Genomic DNA, 27,503 nt, shown 5'->3' with positions numbered 1-27,503 from the left:
GGCGGGGGAGGGGGGGGGGGGCAGTAGAGCATGAAGTGTCCAACCTACCAATGATATTAAAATTCATGCAAATGTCAGTTTTCGGCATCGCAAAGCGGATAATCCAGCCCATGGTCTTGCATTGAGCTGTTCCATGCAGACATGCTGCTTAACAAGTTCCATTTTATACTATTCTCTGACCATGTGACTACATACACCACGCTGCGGACGGTGCCGCTCTCCACTCCCACGATAACGCTAACTCTGCCAATCACCTTACATTACAATGCATGAAAGCACATATCATTACTTTCCCCTTTCTTTTTCAAAAACATTCCTCCCTTCTAACAGAGAATACAACACAATTTTTACTTCTCATCACACTACAACACAGTCTTTTGGCTTGACAGTTCTTTCACAATCTCAGTCTGTCACATGTGAAGGAATGGTCATAATACTGTTTCTGTACTTTGATCGTGTGATAACGTTTCTTCTCTTTCCAGCATTTCAATTCAGTATATTTTTCATTAACCATTTTAGCTTATTGGGGTTTGTGGTTTTCCATTTCACCAATCTTGTTCAGGCACACCATTTGAGTTCCTTTCTGCATCTGAATTGCTGATTCTGCTGTCGGTTTTAATATTTTTACCTCTTTTGTTAATTTTTCAATGACAAGGTTCCTTCTTCAAACTCGTATTCTGATTCAATTCTTCATTGGACTTGTTCTTATTTTCTCGTTGCTTTTTCATGGAGTTCAGCTCAGCCTCCATAGTCTCATTAAGTTCTTAACTTCATTTCTACAACTTCTTATTTCTCCAGGTTTTCTGTCAACCATGTCATCCTGTTGTTTTAAAGACATCTCTAGAGCTTTAATTCTTTTTGCTGATTCCTCTTTATGTTCAATAATTCTTAGTTTCTTTTGAGGACCTACATTTGGGTTTCTTCCGAGGAGAATCCATCATGTTCTTACGAATGTATACATTTCACAAATTGAACCTTCATTTCCACTTGTCTTAACTTCAGCCAAACCTTTTTGGCTTCACTGTTAGCCAGGTCTGTCTCTGAAGTGTTGACTTGTTTCCATTCTGCATTTTGCTCATTGCCCTTCATTTGGTACCAATCTTGCCAATCAGCTCTTGCCAATCACCTCAGTTGTTCAAGGAATATGCTTTCCAGCTCTGGCAAAGAGGGCATCAATGACCAATGAGATGCAGCCATTTTGTGAGATGCTACCATAATTGTTTTTCTGTCCTGCTTTCCTCTTCCACACTCTCCTGTTCATGGGGCGCTGTGCTTCCTGCAAAGAATGTTGAATGTAATTCTGAGGCACAAATTCTAACAGTTGTGTTTCCATGTCAGTTGGAGACTTCCTTCTGGGCAGATGGCTGGGAGTTCTCCTTGATAGCCTTGCCCCCTACTCTTCTGCCCCCACAATTCTAGGCAGGATACCAATCACATTTAAAGCCAATATACTAAGTGCCCACTCTCCTTGCTACCTGTGCAGTGCCAAGTGAACGTCCTTATCAAGTGTCTAGTTCTCCTTTTCCCCACTGACCCTCTAATGGGCTGGTGCAATCCTTTGGGGCAGTACATTGTGCACTCACCTTTCCTTAGCTGTTTTGAAATCTACAGCTTTGGCAATCTGGACCCCTTTAGTATCTTCCCTCGCCCTATCTCTTCCAAAAGCTCTAAATGAGCATTTGAACTGTGTTAATTGGGTTTAATGGAGATAAGAATGAGATTCCTGTCCAGCCTTTCCCCTGTACTAGTAGAGTGTCAGTACTAGAATCAGCAGCTTGAAGCTGACTGGTACTTGTATTTCTGGACTCCCCTGCTTCTGTTCCTGTCTTTGGGGGCCTCAAATGTTCAACCCATTAAGTTCAATAATTTCAGATTATAACCTCTGCCCCATTTTACCCAATAGCAGATGTTGGTAACAATTCCACTATTGTCACTTGCACTTCCTCAAGACACATGCTTTGTTTCTTCCTTTTTGCCTGGCACCATCATCCCTTTTGTCATTTAAATCTCTCCTGCCTTTCACCCTCTAACCAATCTTTATTTTTGTTCTCCCCACACTCCGACTCCTAATGCCATACTTTCTCTGCCTCTGTACATGCTTAGAACCCATTACATCTCAACTTGTTCAGTTCTATGGGTGGCAAGGTGGCACAGTGGTTAGCACTACTGCCTCATGGTGCCAAGGACCCGGGTCCAATCCCGGCCCGGGTCACGCTCCATGCGAAGTTTGCACATTCTCTCCGTGTCTGTGAGTGTCTCACCCCCAAAGATGTGCAGGGTAGGTGAATTGGCCACACTAAATTGCCCCTGAATTGGGGAAAAAAGAATTGGGCACTTTAAACTTTTTTTAAAAATCCGTTCTAATGAAAGGTCATCGACCGAGAACATTGAATCTGTTTTTCTCTCCACACATGCTGCCTGACCTGCTTTAAGTACTTTCAGCATTTTCTGTTTTTATCTTCCATTTGATAATGGGCCAAAATGCTGTCACACCTCAAGGATTTCTTTAATACATTAGATTTACTGTTTATGATTATTCCAATCAATGGAAGTTCAATAGTTCAATATATTTTTCCTGGCTGTGTTGCTAACCACATTGTTTTCACTATAGTTGACTCAGTTCTCCTTTTCCGAATGCTCATTCACACTTCACAATTCCTCTATAGGGAACAAAACTTTTTTTCGGTGTAATATTCACAACAAAACTGTCACCAGAATGTGGTGAAGAGGGGCTTTTCACAGTAACTTTATTGAAGTGTTAATTTAAGCCGACTTGTGACAATAAAGATTATTAAAAAAAAACATTAACTTGATCGTTTGAAAGGGGACTAAATTATTTTAAATTCTGGCAAGAATTCCTTGGTTGAAACAAGAAGATTGAAATTCTGCAAGGTGTAATTTAGAAGTTGCTCGTCTGGCACCAAAAAAATTACAGAAAATAATTTGAAAATGTAATTTGCTACAATCTACCTATTTATCTATTATTCTCTCACCCCCAAATTTAGGAAGTAATTTCTTGCTATTAGCCCCTTGTCTGGGATTTAAAGTCTCGGGAAATAAAAAAATTCTCCTTTTCTCTTTTCAACTTTTCTCAAATTAACTTTTTAGTTCGCATTCAGTTTATTTGGTGACAGATCTCCTGTATCTACTATACAAACATACAAAATAGGCCCCTCGAGCCTGCTCCGCCATCCGATAACATCATGGCTGATGTGTTTGTGTTGCAAATTCCACAATCCCATTTATCTCCCACGACCTTTGATTCCCTTGCCTAACAAGAATCTATCTACCTTTGATTTAAAAACATGCAATGATCCCCATTTTCACTGCCTTATGAGGGAGAGTTCTAAAGTCACACAACCACTGAGAATAGATTTAAAGTCAGCGGCAGGCGATTAGAAGAGATTTGAGGAAAAACGTTTTACCCAAAGGCTGGTGGGAATCTGGAACTCACTACCTGAAAGGGTGGTAGAGGCAGGAACCCTCACAACATTTAAGAAGTGTGGTGATATGCATCACTGTAAATACACAAGGGGTTAATGTAAATACACATAGACTAGATAGACACTAGAGGGAGAACCAGAGACATGACACACAGACATTCAACCAATAGGTCAGTAAGATAGGACACGACCAATGGGCATTCACGATACACACAGAGGTGACACTACCACAGGGGGGGCATTATACCAACCCATATAAAAGGACACAGCACACATGATCGTCCTCTTTCCAGTGGAGACACTCAGTGAGTACACAGGGTTGATTCAACACATCACACCACCACCTGGATTGTAGCAGACTGGTTTGTCAGTCTGAGTAGCTATAGCAGGATTAACAGGAGAGTCGAATCCAAGTAGGAGAATTGTTAACAGTTTAATAAATGTGTTAAAGCTATCTCCAAGTCTGATCCTTTGTCATCAAGGAAGCAGTTTATGCTACGTCAAGAGCATAACAAAACAAGAAGCATTTAAATGAGCCCTTGAAACACCATAGTATACGGACCAAGTGGTGCAAAATACGATTAGAATAGATAGGTGTTTGATGGCCGGCACGCACACAATGGGCTGAAGGGCCTCTTTCTGTGATATAAAGCTCTGACTCACATCCTATTTTTTCCCCCTTTAGTGATTCTCTGCCGTTCTTTATATTTGAACCAATCATCTGACCTGCCACTCATCTTTACGAAGTGATATCCTTTTTCCTTAAGTTTGATGCTTTCCTTAACTTCTTTAGTTAACCATGGATAGTGGGTTCTCCCCTTAGAATTTTTCTTTAGAATTTGTAAATATATTTTTTCTGAGTATTTTGAAATTGCACCTTAAATGTCTGCCACTGCTTTTCTATTGATGTATCCCCTAGCCTCGTACCCAGTTCACTTAGCTATCTCTGCTTTCATGCCCTATTTAAGTTTAAGATATTGTCTGAGACTGAGACCACTCATTTCCCTTCAAACATGATGCAAAATTTAATCATATTTGGCTACTGCTACCGAGGGATGTCTTTACTCTCAGGTCATTAATTAATCCTGACAGAATACACAATATCAAGACTAATATAACCTGCTCTCTGTTTGGTTCCTGTTATGCCACCCTGGGCACTTGTGCAGTCAATTCCAGCCCCAGGTGCCCTGGAGTCACAACACAAGCGAATTAACAAATAATTCTTATACAAATTGCTGAAATCTTTGGCCCTTGGCTGTCCAATAATTATAGTCACCAGGTTTGTAAGTTGAAACACAATTACTATTTATGTATAACAAGATTAATGGTGAAATAAGCAACAGGTACAATTGGCTAAATATTAATTAGTACCTGACTCCTACTGTAACTTGCCTCCCCCCACCTCTACTCACACATAAGACAGACAAACACAGAGAGGGAGGGGGGAAATAAACAGAATAGTCTTTGCTTCAGATGACGGGTCCTTTCAGGCCTTCTCCACAACAGCTTGGGAATCACAGTCCTTGCTTTCAGGCCGCACTCACAATTTTCCTTGAGCGACAGAGTCCCTGGTTTCATCAGGCTTTGCTCTCAGTTTGTGGCCTGCTTTCAGGCCATTTCAGTGGGCTAATATCCAATCACCACCTGTTACCCGGCAGAGTACAGCCTTTGGGACAATTCTTGGCCACTTTTGGCCTATCGAATTGAATAAACACTGATAGCCAGCCAATCTCCACTCTCCAGTCTAAAACCACACAGCCTTCTGGAATCTGTTTGTTCGAATTAAAAGGCTGCTTTGCCATGACACATGCCCATAAATCATCCATGGATTAAAATGTAACGTAAGAGTAAAAGAAAGGTGAATAAACAGGAATAAACAAGAAAGACAGGAAGAACCTTTACTTTCTAATTAGTCGCGAAAGCATTCTATAAACTCCTCATCCAGGTTACTACAGCCAGGTCTGATTTTTCCAGCTTGTAGACAAACGTCACATAATTATTTACCGTTCCTATGTGACAAGCCTCAAATATTTCTATATACTTTGACCTATTCTGTGGTTACTGTTAAAAGGCCTGTAAACAACTCCCACTAGTACTCACATCAATTTTCCTCCACTGCTTCAGCGAGTTGTTTCCTAATTTTAACATGCGCATCAAACCTTATAAAATTAATACGTGGTGCAAAGTAGATCTAGATTATTATTTCAAAGTAGGCCAAGAAATTAGGGCACGAGAACATGAATGAAAACTAGTGAAAGGCAAAAACTTAAAAAAACTTTTAAAAAAATGTTTCCAACGAAGGGGTAATTTAGCATGGACAGTTAACCTACTCTGCACATGGGTTGTGGGGTGAGACCGTGGGATGAGGCAGGGGTGCCCAGTCTCCCTTTTGCTTTTCGCTTTGCTGCTTATGGCATCGAGGGATTGAAGAGGTATTGAGTGGTGGTTGCGGGGGGGGGGGGGGGGGGGGGGGGGGGGCTGTCGAGCATAGGGTTCATTGTATGGGGACGCCCTGTTATTGTGTATCTCAGTATTGGAGGCTTTATGGAATTTGGGGGAATTCTGCCAGTTTATCGGGATATCAATTTTATATGGGAAAGAGTGAGTGTTCCGATTAATATCAGAGGGCAGGAAAAGAGATTGGGGAAGTTGTCGTCTAGGGTGGTGGGGATGAGTTTCAGATATTTGAGTATCCAGGTGGTGCAGAACTGGGCACAGTACATAAACTGAACTTGGTTTGACTGGTGGAACAGATGAAGATGTATTATTTTTAAAATAATTTTATTGAAGCATTTGTAATTTTCAGTTTTAATACTAACATTTCTTAAACAAGGAGGGCGCCGCACATGCAAAAAACATAAAAATAACATCTGTTACTACCCCCGCCTTATTTCCTAAATACCATATACAAAGTTCCTGTCCTTGTTTACACTACCTTGCCTCCCATTTTCCACCTCCCCCCCCCCCCCCCCCCCCCCCCCCCCCCCCCCCCCCCCCCCCCCCCCCCCCCCCCCCCCCCCCCCCCCCCACCGTTGCTGCTGACGTTCAATTTTCTTGAAGAAGTCGATGAACGGCAGCCACCTCCAGGCGAACCCCTGAATTGAACCTTTTAATGCGAACTTAACCTTTTCCAGCCTGAGAAACCCCGCCATGACGCTGACCTGACTTTGGAGGCTCCGAGTCCCTCCATCTCAGCAAAATCCATGGGCCACCAGGAAGGCAAAAACGTCGGCCTCTCTTTCCCCTGGGCCCCCAGATCTTCCAATACCCCAAATATTGCAAATTCTGGACTCGGAGTCACCCTCCCTTCCAGGACCTCTGACATGACGTCTGCAAATCCCAGCCAGAATCCCCTCAACTTCGGACAGCCCAAAACATGTGTACGTGATTCGCCGGGCTTCCCCCACACCTGTTCTCCACCTCCTCAAAAGACCTACTCATCCGGACCACAGTCATATGAGCCCAATGGACCACCTTGAACTGGATCAGACTAAGCCTGGTGCACGACGAGGATGAAATGACTCTCCTCAAGGCCTTTTCCCATATTTCGACTTCCAGCTCCCCTCTCAACTCTTCCACCCACTTCCTCTTCATCTCCCCGATTGGGACCCCTTAAAACTCCATCAATTCCTTGTATATCTCCGAGACCCTCCCCTCACCAAGCCCCATTTTTTGACATTGCCTTATCCTGTAGTCCCTCAGGAAAGGCGAGGAAAGCTTGGAACCCGCCTCTGTACAAAATCCCTGCAGGTATTGAAACCCGTTCCCACCCAGCAACTCAAACTCCTCCTCTAAAGCCTCCAGGCTCAGGAAACCCTCCTAAATGAAGAGATCCCCAAATCTCTCAATCCCTGCCCATGCCACCTCCTAAAGCCCCCATCCAGCCCCCCGGAACAAAAACGGTGATTATCACACATCGGTGACCACACTGATGTGATCCAATCTCATGTGCTGTCTCCATTGCCCCCACACCCTCAGGGCTGCCACCACCACTGGGCTTGTGGAGTACCAAGCCAGCGAGAACCCCAGCGGCATCGTTATCAAGGCCTCCAAACTTGTACCCTTACAAGATGCTGCCTCTACTCGCTCCCAAACCGACCCCTCCCCCACTACCCACTTCCTGACCCTCAATATGTTGGCCGCCCAGTAATAGTTCATAAAACTCGTGAGGGCCAAGCCCCCCCTCCCCACGGCTCCGTTCCAGGAGTGCCTTCTTCACCCTCGGGGTTTTACCAGCCCACACAAAACCCAAGACTACCGCAATAATTTTCTTAAAAAAGGCCTTCGGGAAAAAAATCGGGAGACATTGAAAAATGAACAGCAGCCTCGGGAGGACTGTCACCTTCACCGAAGGTACCCTCCCCGCCAGTGTCAGCGGCAGCATATCCCACCAGCGGAAATCCCCTTTCATCTGATCGCCCGCTTTACCCAAATTTAACTTGTGGAGCTGCCCCCAATCCTTAGCCACCTGAATCCCCAGATACCTCTTCCCCACCACTTTAAAAGGTAACTCCCTCAGTTGAAGGAGGATTTTAAGAGGTGGGAGGTGCTGCCGCTGTCGTGGGCAGGGCGGGTGCAGACAGTGAAAATGATGGTGATGCCTAGGTTACTGTTTGTGTTTCAGAACCTCCGATCGTTGTCTCCAAGTTGTTCTTTAGGAGAGTCAATGGGCTGATTTCCAGGTTTGATGGGCAGGTAAGACCCGTGAATGTGACTGGCTTTTTTGGAATGTGGGCTGGTTTTACCATGCTTCCTTTCCCCAGTGGTAAATTACTACTGGGTAGTGAACATTGTAATGATGAGGAAGTGGGCCCGGGGGAAGGGGTTGGTGGGAGGTGGGGGGGTGAAGATGGCATCATATAGGGATATAGGGGAATGAGTTTGAGGACATTGTTGTTGGCGCCTTTGCCATTCATCTCGGACAGATACTACATGAGTCCAATAGTGGTGGCAGACTTAAGGGTATAGGGGCAGTGGAGGCAACATTCAGGGCTGGAGGGTGCCTCGGGGTGGGCACCGATCTGCGATACCTATACGTTTGCGCCAGCAGGGCTGGATGCAAGGATTATGGGGTGGCAGCAGGTGTGGATTGAGCACTTTGGGGACTAGTTTATAGGGTGCAAATTTGTGGGCTCAAGGACTTGGAGGAACTGTGAGTTGCCCAGGGGAATGGTTTTAGGTACCTGCAGGTTTAGGACTTCATCACATAGGAGGTGCCGTCCTTTCCAGGGCTGCAGCCCTGGGGGTTGCAGGACAAGATGCTACCGAAGGATGAAATAGGGGAGGGAAGGTGTTGTGTATATATATATATATGTATAGATAAGGAATTGATGGAGTGGGAGGGAGCCCTGGTGGTGGACATTAAGCTTAAATGAGAGGAGCTGGGAGGGCAGGTGGGGCCAAGATATGGGCGTATGTATTTCGGAGAGTGAACACATCCTCGTTGTGTGTAAAGTTAAGCCTCATCCAGTTCAAAGTGACGCATTGGGCTCATCTGACGGTGGCGCGGATGAGTACATTCTTTGCAGGGGTAGAGGATAGGTGTGGGCGGTGCGCGGGGTCCTCGAATCACAAATGTTTTGGGCATTTCCAAGACCAAAGGGATTCTGGCAGAAGTTCTTGGACTTGATGTCCGAGGTGCTGGGGGTGGTTCCGAGTCCGGAGGTGGCAATATTTGGGATGGCGGAAGACCTGAGAGTCCAGGGAGCGAGAGAGGCCGACATCTTGTACTTTGCCTCCCTGGTAGCCTGGAGGCAGATTTCGCTAGGATGGCTGGACGAGGTGCTGCCGAAAGCGGGAGTGTGGGTGAGCAACCTGGCAGAAGTTCTGAGGCTGGAAAAGGTCAAGTGAGCTCTGCAAGTGTCGGGAGAGGGGTTCACTCGCAGGTGGAAACCGTTTAGCGATTTCTTTCAGGAGGATTGAGGGGTCAGCGGGGGGGGAGGGTGGGGGTTAAAATGGGAAGGAGGGATGTGGGGGTGTGATGATATGATTTGCATACCTGTCTGCCATTGGGGCAGAACACCGGCTTACCATTGGCCCTGGTCGGTCATGTGCCTCTCGACCGATTAGTCGAGAGGCTGAGTTAACCGCGCCTCCTTGCCGAGGTATAAATAGTCAAACGTCCGACGGTCGTCCATTTTATTGTAGACGACCGCAGGGCTAAAGTTCTAGTTTATTAAAGCCTAACTTTTGTCAAGCAACTCGTCTCTCGTACAATTGATGACACAGCAGCGGGGTATTGTAATCAGGGAAGGCAGGCACGCTGTGGTTGTTCATTGAATTGTTTTGTTGTTCTTCTGATATTTTGTGTGTATATGTGAAAATGCGTTGAATAAAATATTAAAAAAATATTAGTCTCTCATTCAGCATTTTCAGTCCTTTAGCTCATTGCTTCTCAGTTTTTTTCCCCCCCAAGAGTCCACTTTTGGCAAATGGCCGATCTTCAGGACTCACGTCAGCTGACGTTCGCAACCCATGTTAGTTTACATTTAATGCGAAAGGGGAGCCAGCTAGGTCTTCATTATCTCACTCCAGTCAGGTTCATAGGAGGAGCTGTAGACGTCAGCCAATTCCTTTGTTCCGCCTTCAACTTTGTGATAATAGAAAATCTAACTTTACTATGTAGATTGTCATGAAGTTCAATAACAACTGTTTTACTCAACACTGGATACACATGGGAGATGTTACCCCAGGATGCCGGCAGCCTCATGGTTTTGGCGAGGTTTTAATGTGCTGTCAGGCAGATACAGCATCTCTTCATTTGGAGTGAGCTGTAAGTTAATACTGCCACTGGCATCTCAAAAGCAAAAACAAATTTTTCACCCACCGCTTCTCTTTCAAAAGCTGAAATTTTTCCTCCCATTTTCTCATACTTCCCTGCATATAAACATGGACTTTGCATTATTTTTCCATTGGCACAATTGACAAAACCATACCTCAAAAAATCATCTTCATACTGCTTTGTTCCCAAGTTAAGTTTCTTCTTTGTATGCTGTTAACTAGAGGAAGTTAAAGAGGAAGTAAAAAAAACAGGGAACCACTAATAGAAGTCTATAGTTTTGCAATGAAACATTAGAGAAGGGCTAAGGCACAGTTTCTCAAAGCGTGGGTCATGACCCACTGTTGGGTCGCAGAGTGATTAGTACTGAGCTAACACTAGCACTGCTCTGTCCTGTCATGGATTTTGCTGAGCAACTCTCTCCCACAGATTCAGATGTGAGATCCTGTCCAGTAGGGACACTGTCTATTTGTGTCTCTGGCCATCTCTTCGTTGTAACTAAATGATCCATCTTCACAGTCCTCTTACCTTGCTTGCTAGCAGCTAGAAAATTGAAGAAGTTCTCCTGCATGTTTGACGGCAAAAGCACGTACATACAGGGTGCTTGACATCAAGTGCATGTACAGTGCGCATGACCTGCTCACTGCTGCCACTTATGGTCGGAAAACTGCACAGAGCCTCATTTTGTTCTCGGTTAAAATCTGGTAGCAGCCGCCATTCTCAATGTAAATGCCCGAAGCAGCTGTTGGACGCTTCTCCCATGATCGGGACCACTGCGGGAACGCCATGACTAATCACTCTGCAACCCAACAGAGTCGTGACCCACGCTTTGAGAAACTGTGCCTTAGCCCTTCTCTGTTTCATTGCAAAACTATAGACTTCTATTAGTGGTTCCCTGTTTTTTTTACTTCCTCTTTATCAGACATTATCATATATACTCAAAAATGAAGCAGGTAACAGATACCATCCCTCTCTGTTCCAGTGTTTAAGTGACTTTCTACCTCATCTTCAATATCTTTGTTTAAGCTTGATGATGTTCTGAGTGCTACAAATACGTTGTCTGCCTTTTTCAAATGCGGTAGTTAAACTCTTGAGCATATTCTAAGAATTTACCTGTTCCTTCTAGCCTCAGTTTTCTGTCCTTTCCCCCTTTCCACATTATTTCTCGCTATATCTTGTCTTCTCCACATTCAGATCCATTGCTCCTCTCGGCTCCATCCCTCATTTCTCTATGCTCAATCACCTTCCCCATTCACCCTCCTCTTGCCACACCCACTCAGCCCCCTCCCACCATTCTGACCCCCATTTACACTCTCCTATTCTCACATCCCCTTTCCTTCCACCAATTCCATTCCTCCTCCACTTCACTTTATTCCCATTCCCCATCCTATCATTCCCACTCCACCCATCTCTATCTCTCCCTCATTCCCCTTGCCTGCATTTCTATTTCCCTTTCTCCCCATTGCCATCTCTCTCCCTTTCCCCCATCTTTGCCAATTGCCACTCCCCCTTTCCTCTCCCCTGGCTAGAACATAATCTCAGAATAAGGGGTTGATTATGTTGACCTGAAATGAGGAGAAATTTCTTGATTCCAGTGATTGCAAATCTTTGTAATTCTCTACTTCCCTCGAGACCTGTGGCTGTTCCATTATTTAGCTATTGAGGGCAGAGGAAGGCAGAAGTTTGATAACTCAGGGAAACAATAGTAATGAGGAGCAGACAGGAAAGTGAATTTAAAGCATAAGACCAGCCATGATTGCATGCATTCATTCACATTCCCCAACAGCCGCTATCCCTCTTTCCTCCTCTTCCCCCAATTCTTCCTCCATCGCTCCTCAATTCCCTGACCATTCCCTCTACATTGTCCACACCTCCTTCCCCAATATCCCCACACTCCAATTGGCTTCTTCCCCAATCCGCATCCTGCCCCAACCCCAAACATGCATTCATTCACATTCCCGAACACTCACTGTCCCTCTATCCATTCCCTCCATTTCCCTACTCTTTCCCCAATTCCCCCACCATTCTCCCCGACATTCCCCACACCACCCATTCCCACCCACCCCTTCTCCCCACATCACCCATTCCTGCCACCATCTCCCCCCCCCCCCATTGCCCTCTTCCCCAACCCCATCCGTACTCCTATTCCCTAGCCCTCCTTTCCCATTCCTCACCTCCTACCCCCTCCTACATTCATCCATCCCCCTCATTCCCATTCAACCACCATATCCCCAAATCTACTTTTACCCATCTCTTCACCACTCATTCTCCACACCAGCCCCCCACCTACCCATTCCCCTCCTACCCACCCGATTCCCTGCACCCTCACCCCGCACATTCCCTACTCCCATCCACCCCATTCCCCCACCCCCTTACCCATTGCCTACACCCTCACCCTGCATTCCCCCACCCCTTACCCATTGCCTGCACCCTCACCCCGCATTCCCCTACCCTCCCACCCCCTCACCCATTGCCTGCACCCTCACCCCCGCATTCCCCCACCCCCACACATTGCCTGCACCCTCACCCCTGCATTCCCTTACCCCCTCACCCATTGCCTGCACCCTCACCCCACATTCTCCCACCCCCTCACCCATTGCCTGCACCCTCACCCCACATTCTCCCACCCATTGCCTGCCCCCTCACCCCTGCATTCCCCCTCTCCCATTGCCTGCCCCCTTACCCCTGCATTCCCCCACACCTGCACCCATTGCCAGCACCCTCACCCCCGCATTCCCCTACCCCCCAACCACTGCCTGCACCCTCACCCCACATTCCCCCACCCCACATTCCCCCACCCATTGCCTACACCCTCACCCCCGCACTTCCCCACCCATTGCCTGCACCCTTACCCTGCATTCCCCCACCCCCTCACCCCGCATTCTCCCACCCCCTCACCCATTGCCCCCTCATTCTCCCACCACCACCCTCACCCCCCACATTCCCCTACCACCACCCTCACCCCCCACATTCCCCTACCCCCCGCATTTCCCTACCCCCCACCCATTGCCTGCGCCCTCACATTCCCCTAAACCTCACCCATTGCCTGCACCCTCACCCCCGCAGTCTCTTCCCTCTTCCAAACTGTGCGTCGTCAACCAGATCCCCACCATTCAGGGATGGCTGCCTCACCGACAGAGCCAATAAACCGCCGCGCGGACATTCCCCTCCTACAATCGTCCCTGTGGACGCCAAAGTTGGAGAGGAGGATTGACTTGATGTGAACAGGCGGGACGGGGGCGGTGCGGTGTTGAGCGTGCGGCGTAATTGACTCCCCACCCCCCCGGATTGGGGTGGTGCGCTCCGGCGGCCATGTTGGTTTCCGTTGGGCTGAAAGTTGAGGAAGAAGTTTAAACCGGGGCGCGAGGAGCCGGCAGCGCGAGGCAGCGGCCCGGTCACCCCGAGCGGCCATGGGCAGCAGAAGCTGAGAGAGGAGGAAGGGGAGAGAGAAAGAAAGAGGGGGGGTTAAAAAAAATAAGCGGACAGGAAAGGGAGACTGCTGCGCCTTGAGAAGAAGAAGAATGAGTTCCAACCAGCAGAGCGGCAACCGGCCCCGGGTCAATAACGTCGGCTCGATGTTGCTGACCCCGCAGGAGAATGAGGGACTCTTCAACTGCCTGGGGAGGAAATGCCTGGTGAGTGTATCCGCATCCAAGGCAAATGGCCCTGCCCCCGGTACCTGCTCCTCTAACTACACCGGCAGGAGCATCGCCCACAGCCGGTGCCGGCAGCTGTCCGGGTGGTGGGCTCTCACAGGGAGTTGAGCCCGGGGCCTCTGGTGAAAGCAGCGCCTGCCATCCAGGCCAAGCCAGGAAGCAGCAGCTCCCCTTGGAGCCGCTGCTAAAAGCCGCAAAGCTACCTCCAGCCAGCGGCTCAGTTTAATAATTGCACTGCGCAATGAGGAGCTGCCCTGAAAAAACACACACCATTCTCCATCATAACACCTTGCCGCATCCCCTCTTCTTAAAGCTCAACCCCATCTAATGTTTTTTAAAAACCTTCCCTTCGTGATTTGTGCTTTTTAAAACAAAAAACAGAAACCCTCGTTACCCCGACAAATATTGTTTTGGGGATTTCCTGTTGGGGCTTTTGGTGTTTGACAGGAGAAATCTTGTACTTGTTTACCGAGCGTCCAGGTAGTCTGTTTGCCGAAAGTCTAGTCTAAAATTAAATCTGTAGATATAAACCGCCTGGTGCATTGGCCGAACTTTACGAGACGCCGTGTCTCAACTGGAATTTGGCACCAAAGTGGGCTGTGCAGTCCTTTTTAATTTAAACCTGTTTACCTGCGTCGTATTCGTGTCGACAGGATGACCGAACTATCGGTTGCCTCTTGCAAAGTGCCGCAAAGCAAGAAGGAAACATTTCCATCTTATAAGAATAGTTGCTTTCGATAAACAGTAACCCATTTAGCTTGTGTTCAGCATGGTGTGTTCCTGAGTGGATTGTTTAGCAGCAGTTTGCCATCTTAAAATGCAAGATGTTATTATAAAGTGAAGGTTTTGAAACGTCTGTTACTTCATAATAATAATCTTTATTATTGTCACAAGTAGACTTACGTTAACACTCCAATGAAGTTACTGTGAAAATCCCCTAGTTGCCACATGCCGGCGCCTGTTCGGGTACAATGAGGGAGAATTCAGAATGTCCAACTTATCTAACAAACATGTCTTTCGGGACTTATGGGAGGTATTGCCAATTGGCACCGGAGTAATGTCGCCAATTAATAATGATGCTCTTTAGAGTCGCCAGGAATCAAATGATACCACCAAAAGGCTTTACCGGATATCGATCAAAGACCAAACCACCATTTAGTTAGTTCAAGTTCAATGATATTTTATTTACACAAGAATTACTTCGATATGCAACATAAAACACGACAACCTAAAGTACACCTAACACTACAACAACCTGTACTTAACTTCAGGCGCCCAGCTTTATGCAGAGGAACAAGGCCTTTGTTCGGATCTTGCATGGCCGGGTCGGGAGAAGTTACTTAGTTTCTGCTAAGCTCATCCGTCTGGTAGCGATCGTTGGCCTTGAACTTGCTTCTGGTCGTGATGCTGCAATTGGTTTTAGGCGTAAGCCGGGGCCAAGAGAGTGCCGGTGCGCCGGGGCCAAAAGAGACCGACACATGGCAGTGTCTCTTTTTATCCTTCGGGGGTATTGCGCTCTTTTGGGAGGCCCATAGCTTTGGACCCAATAATTCGGCAGGCTTTGATTACTGCCTTTGATTTTAGCCAATAAAGGGGCGGGTGCCTTGATGGTTGGGCGTGTCCTGAGCGGTCATTGACCATGGCTGTTTGGGGTTCCTGAGTGAAGGGAGTGGCGCCGATGAGTCTGTATCTGATACCTGAGTACAAGTCTTTTGTTCTGGCGAAATGGGCCATTAGAATGCAGATCGGCTGGGGGTTTCGATAGTGTCTGGTTTCTAGTGGCCAATATACACTTAAGCTCCGAGTTCGTCTGGATCCTGCATTAGCCATATTTCCAGTGATTCTTTGTAAGTGGCCATACTTGCCTTTGTAAGTGGCCATGTTTCCCTTTGTAAGTGGCCATCCCAGATGGCTACAGAGGAAATCAGAGCACCCGGAGGAAACCCATGCAGACACGGGAAGAATGTGCAGACTCCACACAGACAGTGACCCAAGCTGGGAATCGAACCTGGGACCCTGATGCCGTGAAGCAACAGTGCTAACCAATGTGCTACCGTGCTGCCCAAATTAGTGCAAATAATAATAATAATCACAATGTCAGAAGTAGGCTTCAATGAAGTTACTGTGAAAAGCCCCTCATCGCCACATTCATGCACCTGTTTGGGGAGACCGGTACAGGAGTTGAACCCGCACTGCTGGCATTAGTCTTCATTACAAGCCAGCTGTTTAGTTCACCATGCTAAAGCAGCCACTCGTGAATGTTCTGAGATGCAGAGAGTTGCAAAACATGGCTAATGTACATGGAAATGTTATTCCTACATATACCACACTATAAGCATAGTCTTGTCATGCCAGGTTTGGGAGAAATGATGTATTGAGCGCACTTTTTGCATGTCCAAATTTGCCTGTGTTCATGAAATGAGTTTGTTTGAATCACACCCTTTCCCCTCTAGCTATGCACCCATACCATATGCCTTAACTCATCTTTACCCAGTCCTGTTGTGGCCAAATATCCCTCCAGTGTATCCATTCCTCAAGACTTCCATGCCCAAGTCCTAGTTGATACTCTTATCTTTCCTCTCCATCCTCCCATTCAGCTCACCAACTGCCCACTGACCCCAACCTCCTGAATTGTCATTCTTTTTGAACATCCACTGGAGTACTGCAAATGTCTCTCCGTTTGTGTGCCTGACGCTGGTGAGGATTCAGGGGTTTCTTTTCCCACTCATGTACTATCTTGTTTCCCTATTCAGATTGATTCCAGACATCCAAGCTTATTTACCTACTGAATGATGCACTATCAGTTACGAGAAGACGAGAATAGAATGTAATCGAGGCTTTATTACACCGAGATGGCGAAATGGCTGCTGTACAGAGAGCACGCACATTTATACTCCGCCTACTGGGCGGAGACAGCAGGCGGGGATCTACCCCCATACCTGTAGTACAGGGGCCTTACCGTAATACCCATATATACAATATAATACAACAGTGGTGACTACCACACTGAAGCAGATAAGTATTGCGCTGCTGCTTGCCTTGTTTGCTTCATATCTCCCCCGTAGACTTGTGTTTTTGGGCTTTCTAGGATGTGAAAGAAGAGAGATGCCAAGAGTGAAGAGAAATAGTAGACCATACGGCCCTGGAACCTGCTCTATTTAATAAGATCATGGCTTACTTTCAATTGCAACTCCATTTTCCCACCCAATTCCTTTACCCTTTGGTTCCTGTGGCAATAGTGGTGAAAAGGAACATTGGGAGAAAGAGGGGATGTGACACTTGGTAAGTTTTAGGTTTATGGGGAGAAAAGAGTAAAGCAAGTAATTGGAGGGAGAGACTTTGCACACCTGTACTGTAATGCTGAAGAAGGGTGAGGCTAAGGTGAGGCGTGTTTTGAAGGGAAAGAGTAGATGTTACTAATTTAGGGAGGACCCAATGGTGGGCTGATGGAGTTGTTTGTTATTACAGGAGGGGAGGTAGGTTATTTTTGATCTGCAAAGAACGAGAGGATGCGCTGGATAGTGGGGTTAAAACCGCAATCCAATCAGCCCTGATCTTACTGAATGGGAGAGCAGGCTCAAAGGGCTAACTGGCCTACTCCTATTTCCTATGACCTTATGTTGAAGAAACCTTGATGAGTTTCAGTATTGTAAACTGCTGATATAGGCTTGTGGGTGGATCGTGAGTACAGTGGCAATGCCATCAATCACAAAGATTGGATGATGTTGTCCTTTAGCTGTTCGTACTGCTGTAACAATCCAGGGTTGGTGAATGCTTTATTACACTGCTAACTTGAAGCTGTCAATAGACTTTGAGGTCTGCTGGTGAGCCACTTTTCAGTGTCCAGCCTCTATCTCACTCTTGTTGGTACAGTATTTATATAGGTGTTTCAGTGAAGTAACCCCCTGAGATGTTGTTAGTGGTGACTCGGCAATGATGATGCCACTGAAGATAATGTTTTTTTCTTGTCTTTCTCTTGTTTGATATGGTCATTACTGAATTACTTATACGGTGTGAATGTTGTGTTTCACTGTCAAGGAATGGGTTTTTTGAAGAGTAGTGAATGGAGCTAAACACTGGAAACATCACCAAATGGCTTCATGTCTTAACCTTTATAACAATGGAAAGTGGTTGCAGCTATAAATGTTTTGGCTCTTGCGCTGGAAATGGCTCCCTAAACCTCTCCCACTGTACTGTACCCAAAAAGGTAACTGGTCCATTCTTTCCACAGTTGCCCGATCTGTTCCATTACCTCAATGCTTTCCTTGCTGAATTCCTGTCTTTTAACTCTCTGTAAAGTTCAAATTGTCCAAAACCCAGCTGCTGGAAACTCCCATCTGCTAACACATTGAATTTAAAATAATCTTTGTCTTCAAAACCCTCTAGAGTCTTTGTCTCTTTTATTCCCATACCTATGTCTCTGCAACCTCCTCCAGCATAAATCCCATCCTGCGGACATTGGTTTAAAAAAAAATATAAAAATCTCTTGGATAGTCTTCCCTTTGATAATGGCTTTATTTCTTTGGCTCATTTCTCTGGAACTTCTTCACTAAACTCTTCCACTTGCCTTCGGGAGCCACTGCCTTCCTTGTTCATAAGTCACTGAAAGCTAACATGCAGGTGTACACGAAATTAGGACGGTGAATAGTATGCTGGCCTTCATTGCAAGAGGATTTGGGTACAGGAGTAAATAATTCTTGCTGCAGTTGTATAGAACATTGATAAGACCGCGCCTGGAGTATTGTGTACAGTTTTGGGTTCCTTCCTTGAAGAAGGATAGCCATAGAGGGAGCGCAATGCAAGTTCACCATACTGGTTCCAGGGATGGCAGGATTGACGTATGAGGCGAGATTGAGGAGACCTGTACTGTATTCTCCTAAGAGTTTCGAAGAATGAGTGGACAGACTTCTTACAGCACTCAACAGGGTAGATGCAAGAAGATTGATGAGTCTAGAACCAGGGGACACAGTCTCAGAATAAGAGACAAGTTATTTAGGACTCTGATAAGGAGGAATTTCTTCACTGGTGAATCTTTGTAATTCCTTCCCCCAGAAAACCGTGGAGACTCATTGTGTATGCTCAAGGCAGCAATCAATAAATTTCCAGATATTAAACATATCAAGGGGTATTGGGATAGTGTGGGAAAATTACATTGAGGTAGAAGATTAATATGATCTAGTTGGTGGAGCAGGTTCAAGGGGCTGAATGGCCTATTCCTGCTCTTGTGTTCTTGCTGCTCTTAGTTCCAATGGAACTAAGTCTAGGTAAGTCTTTGCCTTTAAAAGCGAATTCAAAACCCATTTCAGCATGGGACAAGATAGGCAACTCTAACTCTGTGGCTTGACACTGTTCTTTGACCTTGCTTCCCTTTTGACCCGTGCCACCATCCCCAACCTCTCCCACCTCACTCTACTGGAATGAATTTGGGATATTTTCTGTTAAAATGCTAGATAAAACAAATTTAGTATTGAGCATAATCTTTATTACTAGCCTTATCGTGGCATGCATAATAACATTCAGAGAAAGGACTGCACAGTTTAATGCAATAAATCTTGTGTTGGGATCTCTAATGTCAATTATGTTCTATTCATTATCTTTTTAAAATGCCAATTGATATGTTGTATTGCATGCAGGGAAGTCAAAAGCAAGTGTAGAACTGACCCTAAATATAGTTGGATAGTGAGGAGATAATTGGAAACGATAGGGAGATAGACGTCAGTTGAGCGGAGCCATATAGGGATGCTGTTGGATGTGGAGGAACTGCTGGCAAGGGCACATTAGTTGTCAGAAGTACATTTGCACTAAAGCTGTTTGCTATTCTTCATCCAGAACCCCCAGTTGCCGCCTTTTGGAGGGGCAGATTTATTTGTGTTGTGGGTTTCTGAACCCCTCAACGGGTGGGTGAGAATGAGGCCCTTGAATCAGCCACCTTGGGGGAGCAAGTCAGTTGATGAAGAAAATCTTTAGTTATTTTATCAAAGTTATGAATAGCATTTATGAGGCTGACAAAATTAAGCTCCTCACCTCCTCCTTCTCAAACTGTCTGCTACCTTTGTCACAGTTAATCATCCTGTACTCATCCAATGTTAGACGTTTAGCTGCTGTAGTATAAAGAGTCAAAGGTTCTGCTGCTTTTCCACAAAACACCTTTAATTTCCTTCAACAGACTTAGCACAAAACTTTAACATCACATCACCTGACAAAGGCCACCTGAAGCCCCTTTACATATCAGTGTCAATTATTGGATGTTTAACATAAATGAGACAACTAATTGGAATGTCTCAACCCATTACTTAACATCCAATACCACTGCACCTTTATCTAACTGGGTGGGGCTGCATTTGCCTGTTTCCATTCTTATCTATCTATTTGTAGCCAAGGCATCATCTGTAATTGTTCCTCTACCACTCCTGCACGATTACCTCCAGGATCTATCCATGAGGTGTCTCCAATTCTCCATCCATGAGGTGTCTCCAATTCTCCTTTATGCTGCCATATGTATGCTGAGGACACTGAGCTCTACTTCTGCATCCCTCTTTTTTTTAAAATTTAGATTACCCAATTATTTTTTCCAATTAAGGGGCAATTTAGTGTGGCCAATCCACCTACTCTGAACATTTTTGGGTTGTGGGGGCGAAACCCACGCAGACACGGGGAGAATGTGCAAACTCCACACGGACAGTGACCCAGAGCCGGGATCGAACCTGGGACCTCTGCGCCGTGAGGTGGTTGTGCTAACCACTAGGCCACCGTGCTGCCCTTTCTGCATCCCTCTTGATCCCGTCCACAACACTCCTACCAGTCTGCTTGGGCATCATCCAAAAATCTGCCGGTGTACTACTTTGCATCAGGTTCTGTTCACCCATCATCCCATGCTGGCTGACTACATTGGCTCCTGGTTGAGCATTACCTCAGTTTCATAGTTCTCACCCTTGTTTGCAAATCTTTCCATGACCTCACTCCTCCCAATCTCTGTAACCTCCTTCAATCCTGCATTGAGTTTATCTGTACTGCATTTATTTTGGTCTTGTAAGCATCCCCAATAATAATTCCACGAGCTACCATGGTCCTAAGCTTAGAATTCTCTCCACCCAATTCCCCTGTTTTGAGAAACCTTTGGTCGCCCGTGTTAATGTTTCCTTATGTGACTCGGTGTCATTTTTGTTTGTAATGTTCCTGTGAAGTGCCTGGAATGTTTTTACGTTAACTATGCAAATGCAATGTTGTTGCTCTCTCTTGATTTCCAACTTATTTTGCACAGGTGGGGGAGGGTTGCTTTTCTTCCAGCACAGCCATACTTGAGGTTTGTTCATTCCAGTGAAGGTATCCTGCAAGTGAGAATCACTCGGCTGGTAACAACAGGGTTGGGATACCTGAGTTTTTCATATGTGCTGGTGCTTGGATGGGTGGCGACCTACTGCTCCCCGGACCTGGAATACCTGACCGTGAAGTGCCAGCCCAGGGGCTGGTTTAGCTAACTCGGCTAAATCGCTGGCTTTTAAAGCAGACCAAACAGGCCAGCAGCACGGTTCGATTCCTGTACCAGCCTCCCCGGACAGGTGCCGGAATGTGGCGACTAGGGGCTTTTCACAGTAACTTAATTGAAGCCTACTCGTGACAATAAGCGATTTTCATTTCATTTTCATTTCATACAATCTTCCACGTGAGTGCACTTCAGCCATTATCACAGCGGTCTATATCCCACCCCAGGCAGAAGTGAAGAAGGCGCTGGTCAAACTGTTATCGAAACAGAATACCCGGAGGCCTTGTTCATCGTGGCCGGGGACTTCAACAAGGCCAACCTCAAGAGTGTACTGCCAAAATTCCACCAGCACATCTCCTGTCCCACCAGGGGCGACAAAACTCTTGACCACTGCTACTCAAAAATAAAGGGTGCCTACTGTTCCATCCCCCGACCGCACTTTGGGAAATCAGACCATAAGATGGTGCTCCTTCTCCCGGCATATAAACAAACTGAAGCGGGAGAATCCAGCTAAGAAGGTCATGCAGTGCTGGCCTGAGAAAACAGAAGAGCTCCTCCTTGACTGCTTAGAGACAGTGGACTGGTCCATATTTAAGAACTCGGCGACCAACTTAAATGAGTATGCCACCATCATTAGAAAATGTGGATGACTGCATGCCAAAATAAGCAGTACATATGTTCCCCAACCGGAAACCATGGCTCAGTCGCGAGATTGACTCCCAACTGAAGGACGGGTCTGAGGCATTCAAGTCAGGCAACCCTGACTTACACAAGAAATCCAGGTACCACCTCAGCAAAGCCATCCGAGATGCCAAGAGAGAATATCAGACCAAGCTAGAGTCACAGACTAGCGTTATAGACTCTTGGCGGTTATGGCAAGGCCTAAACAACATAATGGGCTACAAAGCGAAGCCGAGCAGTATCTACAGCAGCAGCGCACCCTTCCCCGATGAACTCCATGCATTCTATGCTTGGTTTGAGCAGGAAACCAACGATCCACTGTCGAGTGCCCCAGCAGCCCATAACAACCCATACCCACCATCACAGCTTCCAAAGTCAGATCGGCCTTCCTGAAAGTGAACCCTTGGAAGGCGACGGGTCTGGACGGGATCACTGGTCGTGCACTCAGAGCCTACGCGGACCAGCTGGCAGAGGTGTTCGTGGACATCTTTAATCTGTCCCTACTCCGCTCTGAGATCCCCACCTGCTTCAAGAAGACCACCATCATACTGGTGCCAAAGAAGAACCAGGCAAAGTGCCTCAATGACGACCGTCCGGTGACGCTTACTTCAGTCGTAATGAAGTGCTTCGAGAGGTTGGTCATGAAGCCCTTCACCTCCATACTCCCAGAACGCCTTAATCCACTGCAATTCGCATTCCACCGCAACCGGTCCACAGCAGATGCCATCTCCTTGGCCCTACACTCATCCTAGAGTACCTCGACAACAGGGACCCCTTCATCAGACTCCTATTTATTGACGGCAGCTCTGCCTTCAACACCATAATCCCAGCCAAGCTTCTGTCAAAGCTCCAAAACCTAATACTTGGCTCCTCACTCTGCAATTGGATCCTCGACTTTCTGACCCACAGACCACAATCAGTAAGAATAAATAACAACACCTCCTCCTCAATACAGGAGCCCTGTAAGGCTGCGTACTTAGCCCTCTACTATACTCCCTGTACACACACGACTGCGTGGCAAAATTTGGTACCAACTCCATCTACAAGTTTGCTGACGATATGACCATAGTGGGCCGGATCTTGAATAACGACGAGTCAGAATACAGGAGGGAGATAGAGAACCTAGTGGAGTGGTGCAGCGACAACAATTTATTCCTCAATGCCAGCAAAACTGAAGAGCAGGTCATTGACTTCAGGAAGCAAAGTACTGTACACACCCCTATCAGCATCAATGGGGCCGAGGTGGACATGGTTAGCAGTTTCAAATTCCTAGGGGTACACATCTCCAACAATCTGTTCTGGTCCACCAAGAAAGCACAACAGCGCCTATACTTCCTCAGGAAACTAAGGAAATTCGGCATGTTCACATTAACTCTTACCAACTTTTACAGATGCACCATAGAAAGCATCCTATCTGGCTGCTAACCAGCCTGGTATGGCAACTGCTCGGCCCAAGACCGCAAGAAACTTCAGAGTCGTGAACACAGCCCAGTCCATCACAAACCTGCCTCCCATCCATTGACTCCATCTACACCTCCCGCTGCCTGGGCAGCATAATCAAAGACCTCTCCCATCCAGCTTACTCTCTCTTCCAACTTCTTCCATCGGGCAGGAGATACAAAAGTCTGAGAACACGCATGAACAGACTCAAAAACAACTTCTTCCCTGCTATTACCAGACTCCTAAACAACCTCTTATGGACTGACTTCATTAACACTGCACCCCTGTATGCTTCACCCGATGCCGGTGTTTATGTGTACCTTGTATTGCCTTATTATGTATTTCCTTTTATTTCCATTTCTTTTCATATACTTAATACCGGGCAGCACGGTAGCATGGTGGTTAGCACAATTGCTTCACAGCTCTAGGGTCCCAGGTTCGATTCTCGGCTTGGTTCACTGTCTGTGCGGAGTCTCCACATTCTCCCCGTGTGTCCGTGGGTTTCCTCCGGGTGCTCCGGTTTCCTCCCACAGTCCAAAGATGTGCAGGTTAGGTGGATTGGCCACACCCTTGGTATTCAAAATTGCCCTGAGTATTGGGTGGGGTTACTGGGTTATGGGGAGAGGGTGGAGATGTGGGCTTGGGTAGTGTGCTCTTTCAAAGAGCTGGTGCAGACCTCGATGGGCCGAATGGCCTCCTTCACTGTAAATTCTATGATTAATGATCTGTTGAGCTGCTTGCAAAAAAATACTTTTCACTGTGCCTTGGTATACATGGCAATAAACCAAATCCAAATGTGTCCTATCATTAAATTTTCAGGTTGGAAGATTGAAGGTGGATTGGGTTGCTATGAAATGAGAACCATACCTTTAGCTATGCTAGGATGTAGTAGACTTTGGTTGCCTGCGGCAAAGGAAAATGTTCTTGAGGTAGCTAGCAGTCACACAACTGCTTTTCATATCAGCTGTTTACCTAATGTTAGCGTGACGTGTTTAAAATAGAAATGACCCATTTCAGCTCCACCTACAGATATGACTGCTAAACTGAGTGTATTCCAAACTTCTATCGAAAGGAGGAAATATGTGGATTGGAATTTTCAGTACATTTTTAAATTGCTTTCCTGCAGCCCATACATTCTTTTCTAATACATTAGGACTTTTACATCAAATATAATTACACAATGTAATTTTTTATCACGTGGTGTTGTAGCATTACAATTGAATCTGTATTCACGGCTTCCTGGCACAGATGTCAATCTTATCTTGTTAAACACACTTGTATTGTCCTTTAAACCTGTAATAGTTTTCTCGTTTTTCACTTTCCTATCCAGAGCTGATCACTTCCCTGTCCAGAGCTGATCAGTAAACAAGATTTTCTGCAGTACTTTGTTCCTAATCAGCCATTTATCATCTTTCTCTATGTCGCTCTTAATTGACCATGTTCATGATGACTGACACAACTAATTGCATGGCCCCTTATGTTTTACTGTTTTCTTGGCCAGTACTTGTTGCTGCAATGTTTCTTGCCTGCTGTCCTCTACACCTTGAGAGCTCTATTCACAAATCTCCTGCGTCTGCTCAGATGTTACGTTCACCAAGCCAGGAGAGCCAGTGGTTTAGTGGTATTGTCACTGGACTAGTAATTCAGCAACCCAGGGTCTGGAGACCTGGCTTCAAATTCCACCACAGACGGTCACATTTGAATCCAAAAAAAATCTGGAATTCTAACGATGACCATGAAACTGTTGTACAAATCCATCTAGTTCACTAATCTGTCATCTTTAATGGTCTGTCCTACATGTGACTCCAGATCCACAACAATGTGGTTGACTCCTAAATGCACTCTGAAGTGGCCTAGGCAAGCCACTCAGTTATATTAAATATTTATATTAAATTATATGAAATTGGCAAAAAAAAGTAGAACCAGGCACCGGAAATTAGATCCTCAAATGCAACACAGTCGACCCTGCAAAGTCCTCCTTACTAACATTTTGGGGGAGGAGGGTCTCACAGGCTAGTCGAACAACATAACTTGTGAAATCATACCTTACTGATTATGTTCCAGCTACCACCATCACCGTCCTTGGGTATGTCCTGTTCCGCCGGCAGGGTGGACACAGCAGAGGTGTTGGCACAGTGGTAAACATCTGTGAGGGAGTTGTCTTGAGAATTCTCAACTCCAGACCCCATCAGATCTTATGGTATTAGGTCAAATACACTCCTGCCACCTTAGCTGACGAATCAGTACTTCCATGTTGAATACCACTTGGAGGAAGGCCTGAGGGTGGCAAGGGTGCAGAATGTACTCTGGCTGGGTGTCTCCCAGTAGCACCACTACAGACCGAACAGGCTGAGTTCTAATGGGCATAGCTGCTAGACTGGATCTGTGGCAGGCGGTGAGGGAGCAAACGAGGGAAATGCATACTTCACGTGCTAGACTTGATCCTCAATAATCCACCTGCTGCAGATGCATCTGTTTATGCTGTATCGGTAGGAGTGACCACTGCACAGTCCTTGTGGAGTCCCAAGTCCCGTCTTCAAATTGAGGACACCCGCCATCATGTTGTGGTGCACCAACACTGTACTAAGAGGAATAGATCTTGAACAGATCTAACAACTCAATATTGGGCAATCGTGAGTTGTGGGTCATCAACAGCAGCAGAATTGTACTCTACTACAATCTGTAACCTCCTGGCGTAGCATAGCCACCACTCTACCATTACCGCTAAGCCAGGGGGTCACCATCAGGCCAGAGAATCAACTCTTGTTCAATAAAAGTGCAGGAGGGCATTCAAGGAGCAGCACCAGGAATACCTAAAAATGAAGTGTCAGCCTGGTAACACAACAGCTCCGAACTCCTTGCATGTAAAGCAGCAAGTGATTCCACAACCAATGGATCAAACCTAAGCTCTGCAGTCCTGCAACATTCAGTCATAAACAACTCGCTGGAGGAGGAGACCACAAATATCTCCATCTTCAATTATGGGAGAGCCCGGCATATAAAGATAAGACTTGAACAATTTGCAACAATCTTCAGCTAGAAGGGTCAAGTGGATGATCCATTTCTGCCTCCTCCAGAGGTCCCCAGCGTCACAGATGTCAGTCTTCAGCCAATTTGATTCACACCATGTGATCTCACTATAAGCTGCTGAAGGCATTGGATATTGCAACGGCTTTACAACTTGACAATATTCCGGCACTAGTACTGGAGACTTGTCGTCCAGAACATGCCGCACCACTAGCCAAGCCATTCCCGTACAGTTACAACATTGATGTTGCCTAGTGATTATAGAAATTATCCAGGTATGTCCTATACATACAAAGCAGGTCACATCCATCCTGGCCAATTACTGCCCTGTCTGTCTACTCTTGATCATCAGTGTGGAAGTAGTCATCAACAATGCTATCAAGCGGTGCATGTTTAGTAATAACCTGCTCACTGATGCTCAGTTTGGGTCTGCTAGGGCCGCTTGGCTCCTGACCTCATTGCAGCCTTGGTTCAAACATGGACAAAAGAGCTCAGAAGTGAAGTGAGGTGACTGCCCATAACAAGGCAGAGTTTAATGGGTTGTGGTATCAAGAAGCCGTAGCAAAACAAACCAATGGGAATCTGGAAAATATTTCTGCTGGTTGGAGGAAGATAGTTGTTGGAGGGCAATCATCTCGGTTCCAGGATATCACTGTAGGAGTTCCTCTGGGTAGTATCCTCAGCCCAACCATCTTTAGCTTCTTCATCAATGACCTTCCATATAATCTAGTCAGAAGTGGGAAGATCACTGATTGTGAAATGCAGCAAACACATAGGCACACCACCTGGAAATTCCCCACAAAACTACTCACCATCCTGACATTGAAATATATTGCCATTTCTTCACAGACACTGCATCAAATTCCTGGAACTTGGAAAAGCATGGAGTGCAGCAGTTTCAGAAGGTTGCTTACCACTACCTTTTTGTCGGGCAAATTAAGGATGGGCAATAAATGCTGGCCTAGCCAGCAACACCCACATCCCATAAATGAATT

General features: G+C 46.2%; 1 protein-coding gene across 1 annotated transcript in view; it reads left to right on the top strand.

Moving 5' to 3' along the window:
- Positions 1-13,432: 13,432 nt before the first annotated feature.
- The window catches only part of LOC119954648 (neural Wiskott-Aldrich syndrome protein-like), a 131,923-nt gene continuing 117,852 nt past the window's right edge, over positions 13,433-27,503 (top strand). Inside the window, exon 1 of the mRNA XM_038780006.1 lies at positions 13,433-13,856. Coding sequence (XP_038635934.1) covers positions 13,743-13,856 — 114 coding nt within the window. The 5' untranslated portion in view covers positions 13,433-13,742. The remainder of the gene's footprint in view (positions 13,857-27,503) is intronic.

This window comes from Scyliorhinus canicula, chromosome 20, assembly GCF_902713615.1.
Source record: "Scyliorhinus canicula chromosome 20, sScyCan1.1, whole genome shotgun sequence".
Taxonomy (NCBI): domain Eukaryota; kingdom Metazoa; phylum Chordata; class Chondrichthyes; order Carcharhiniformes; family Scyliorhinidae; genus Scyliorhinus; species Scyliorhinus canicula.
The sequence above is the reverse complement of the archived record's forward strand: the minus strand, read 5'-3'. Positions and strand labels throughout refer to the sequence as shown.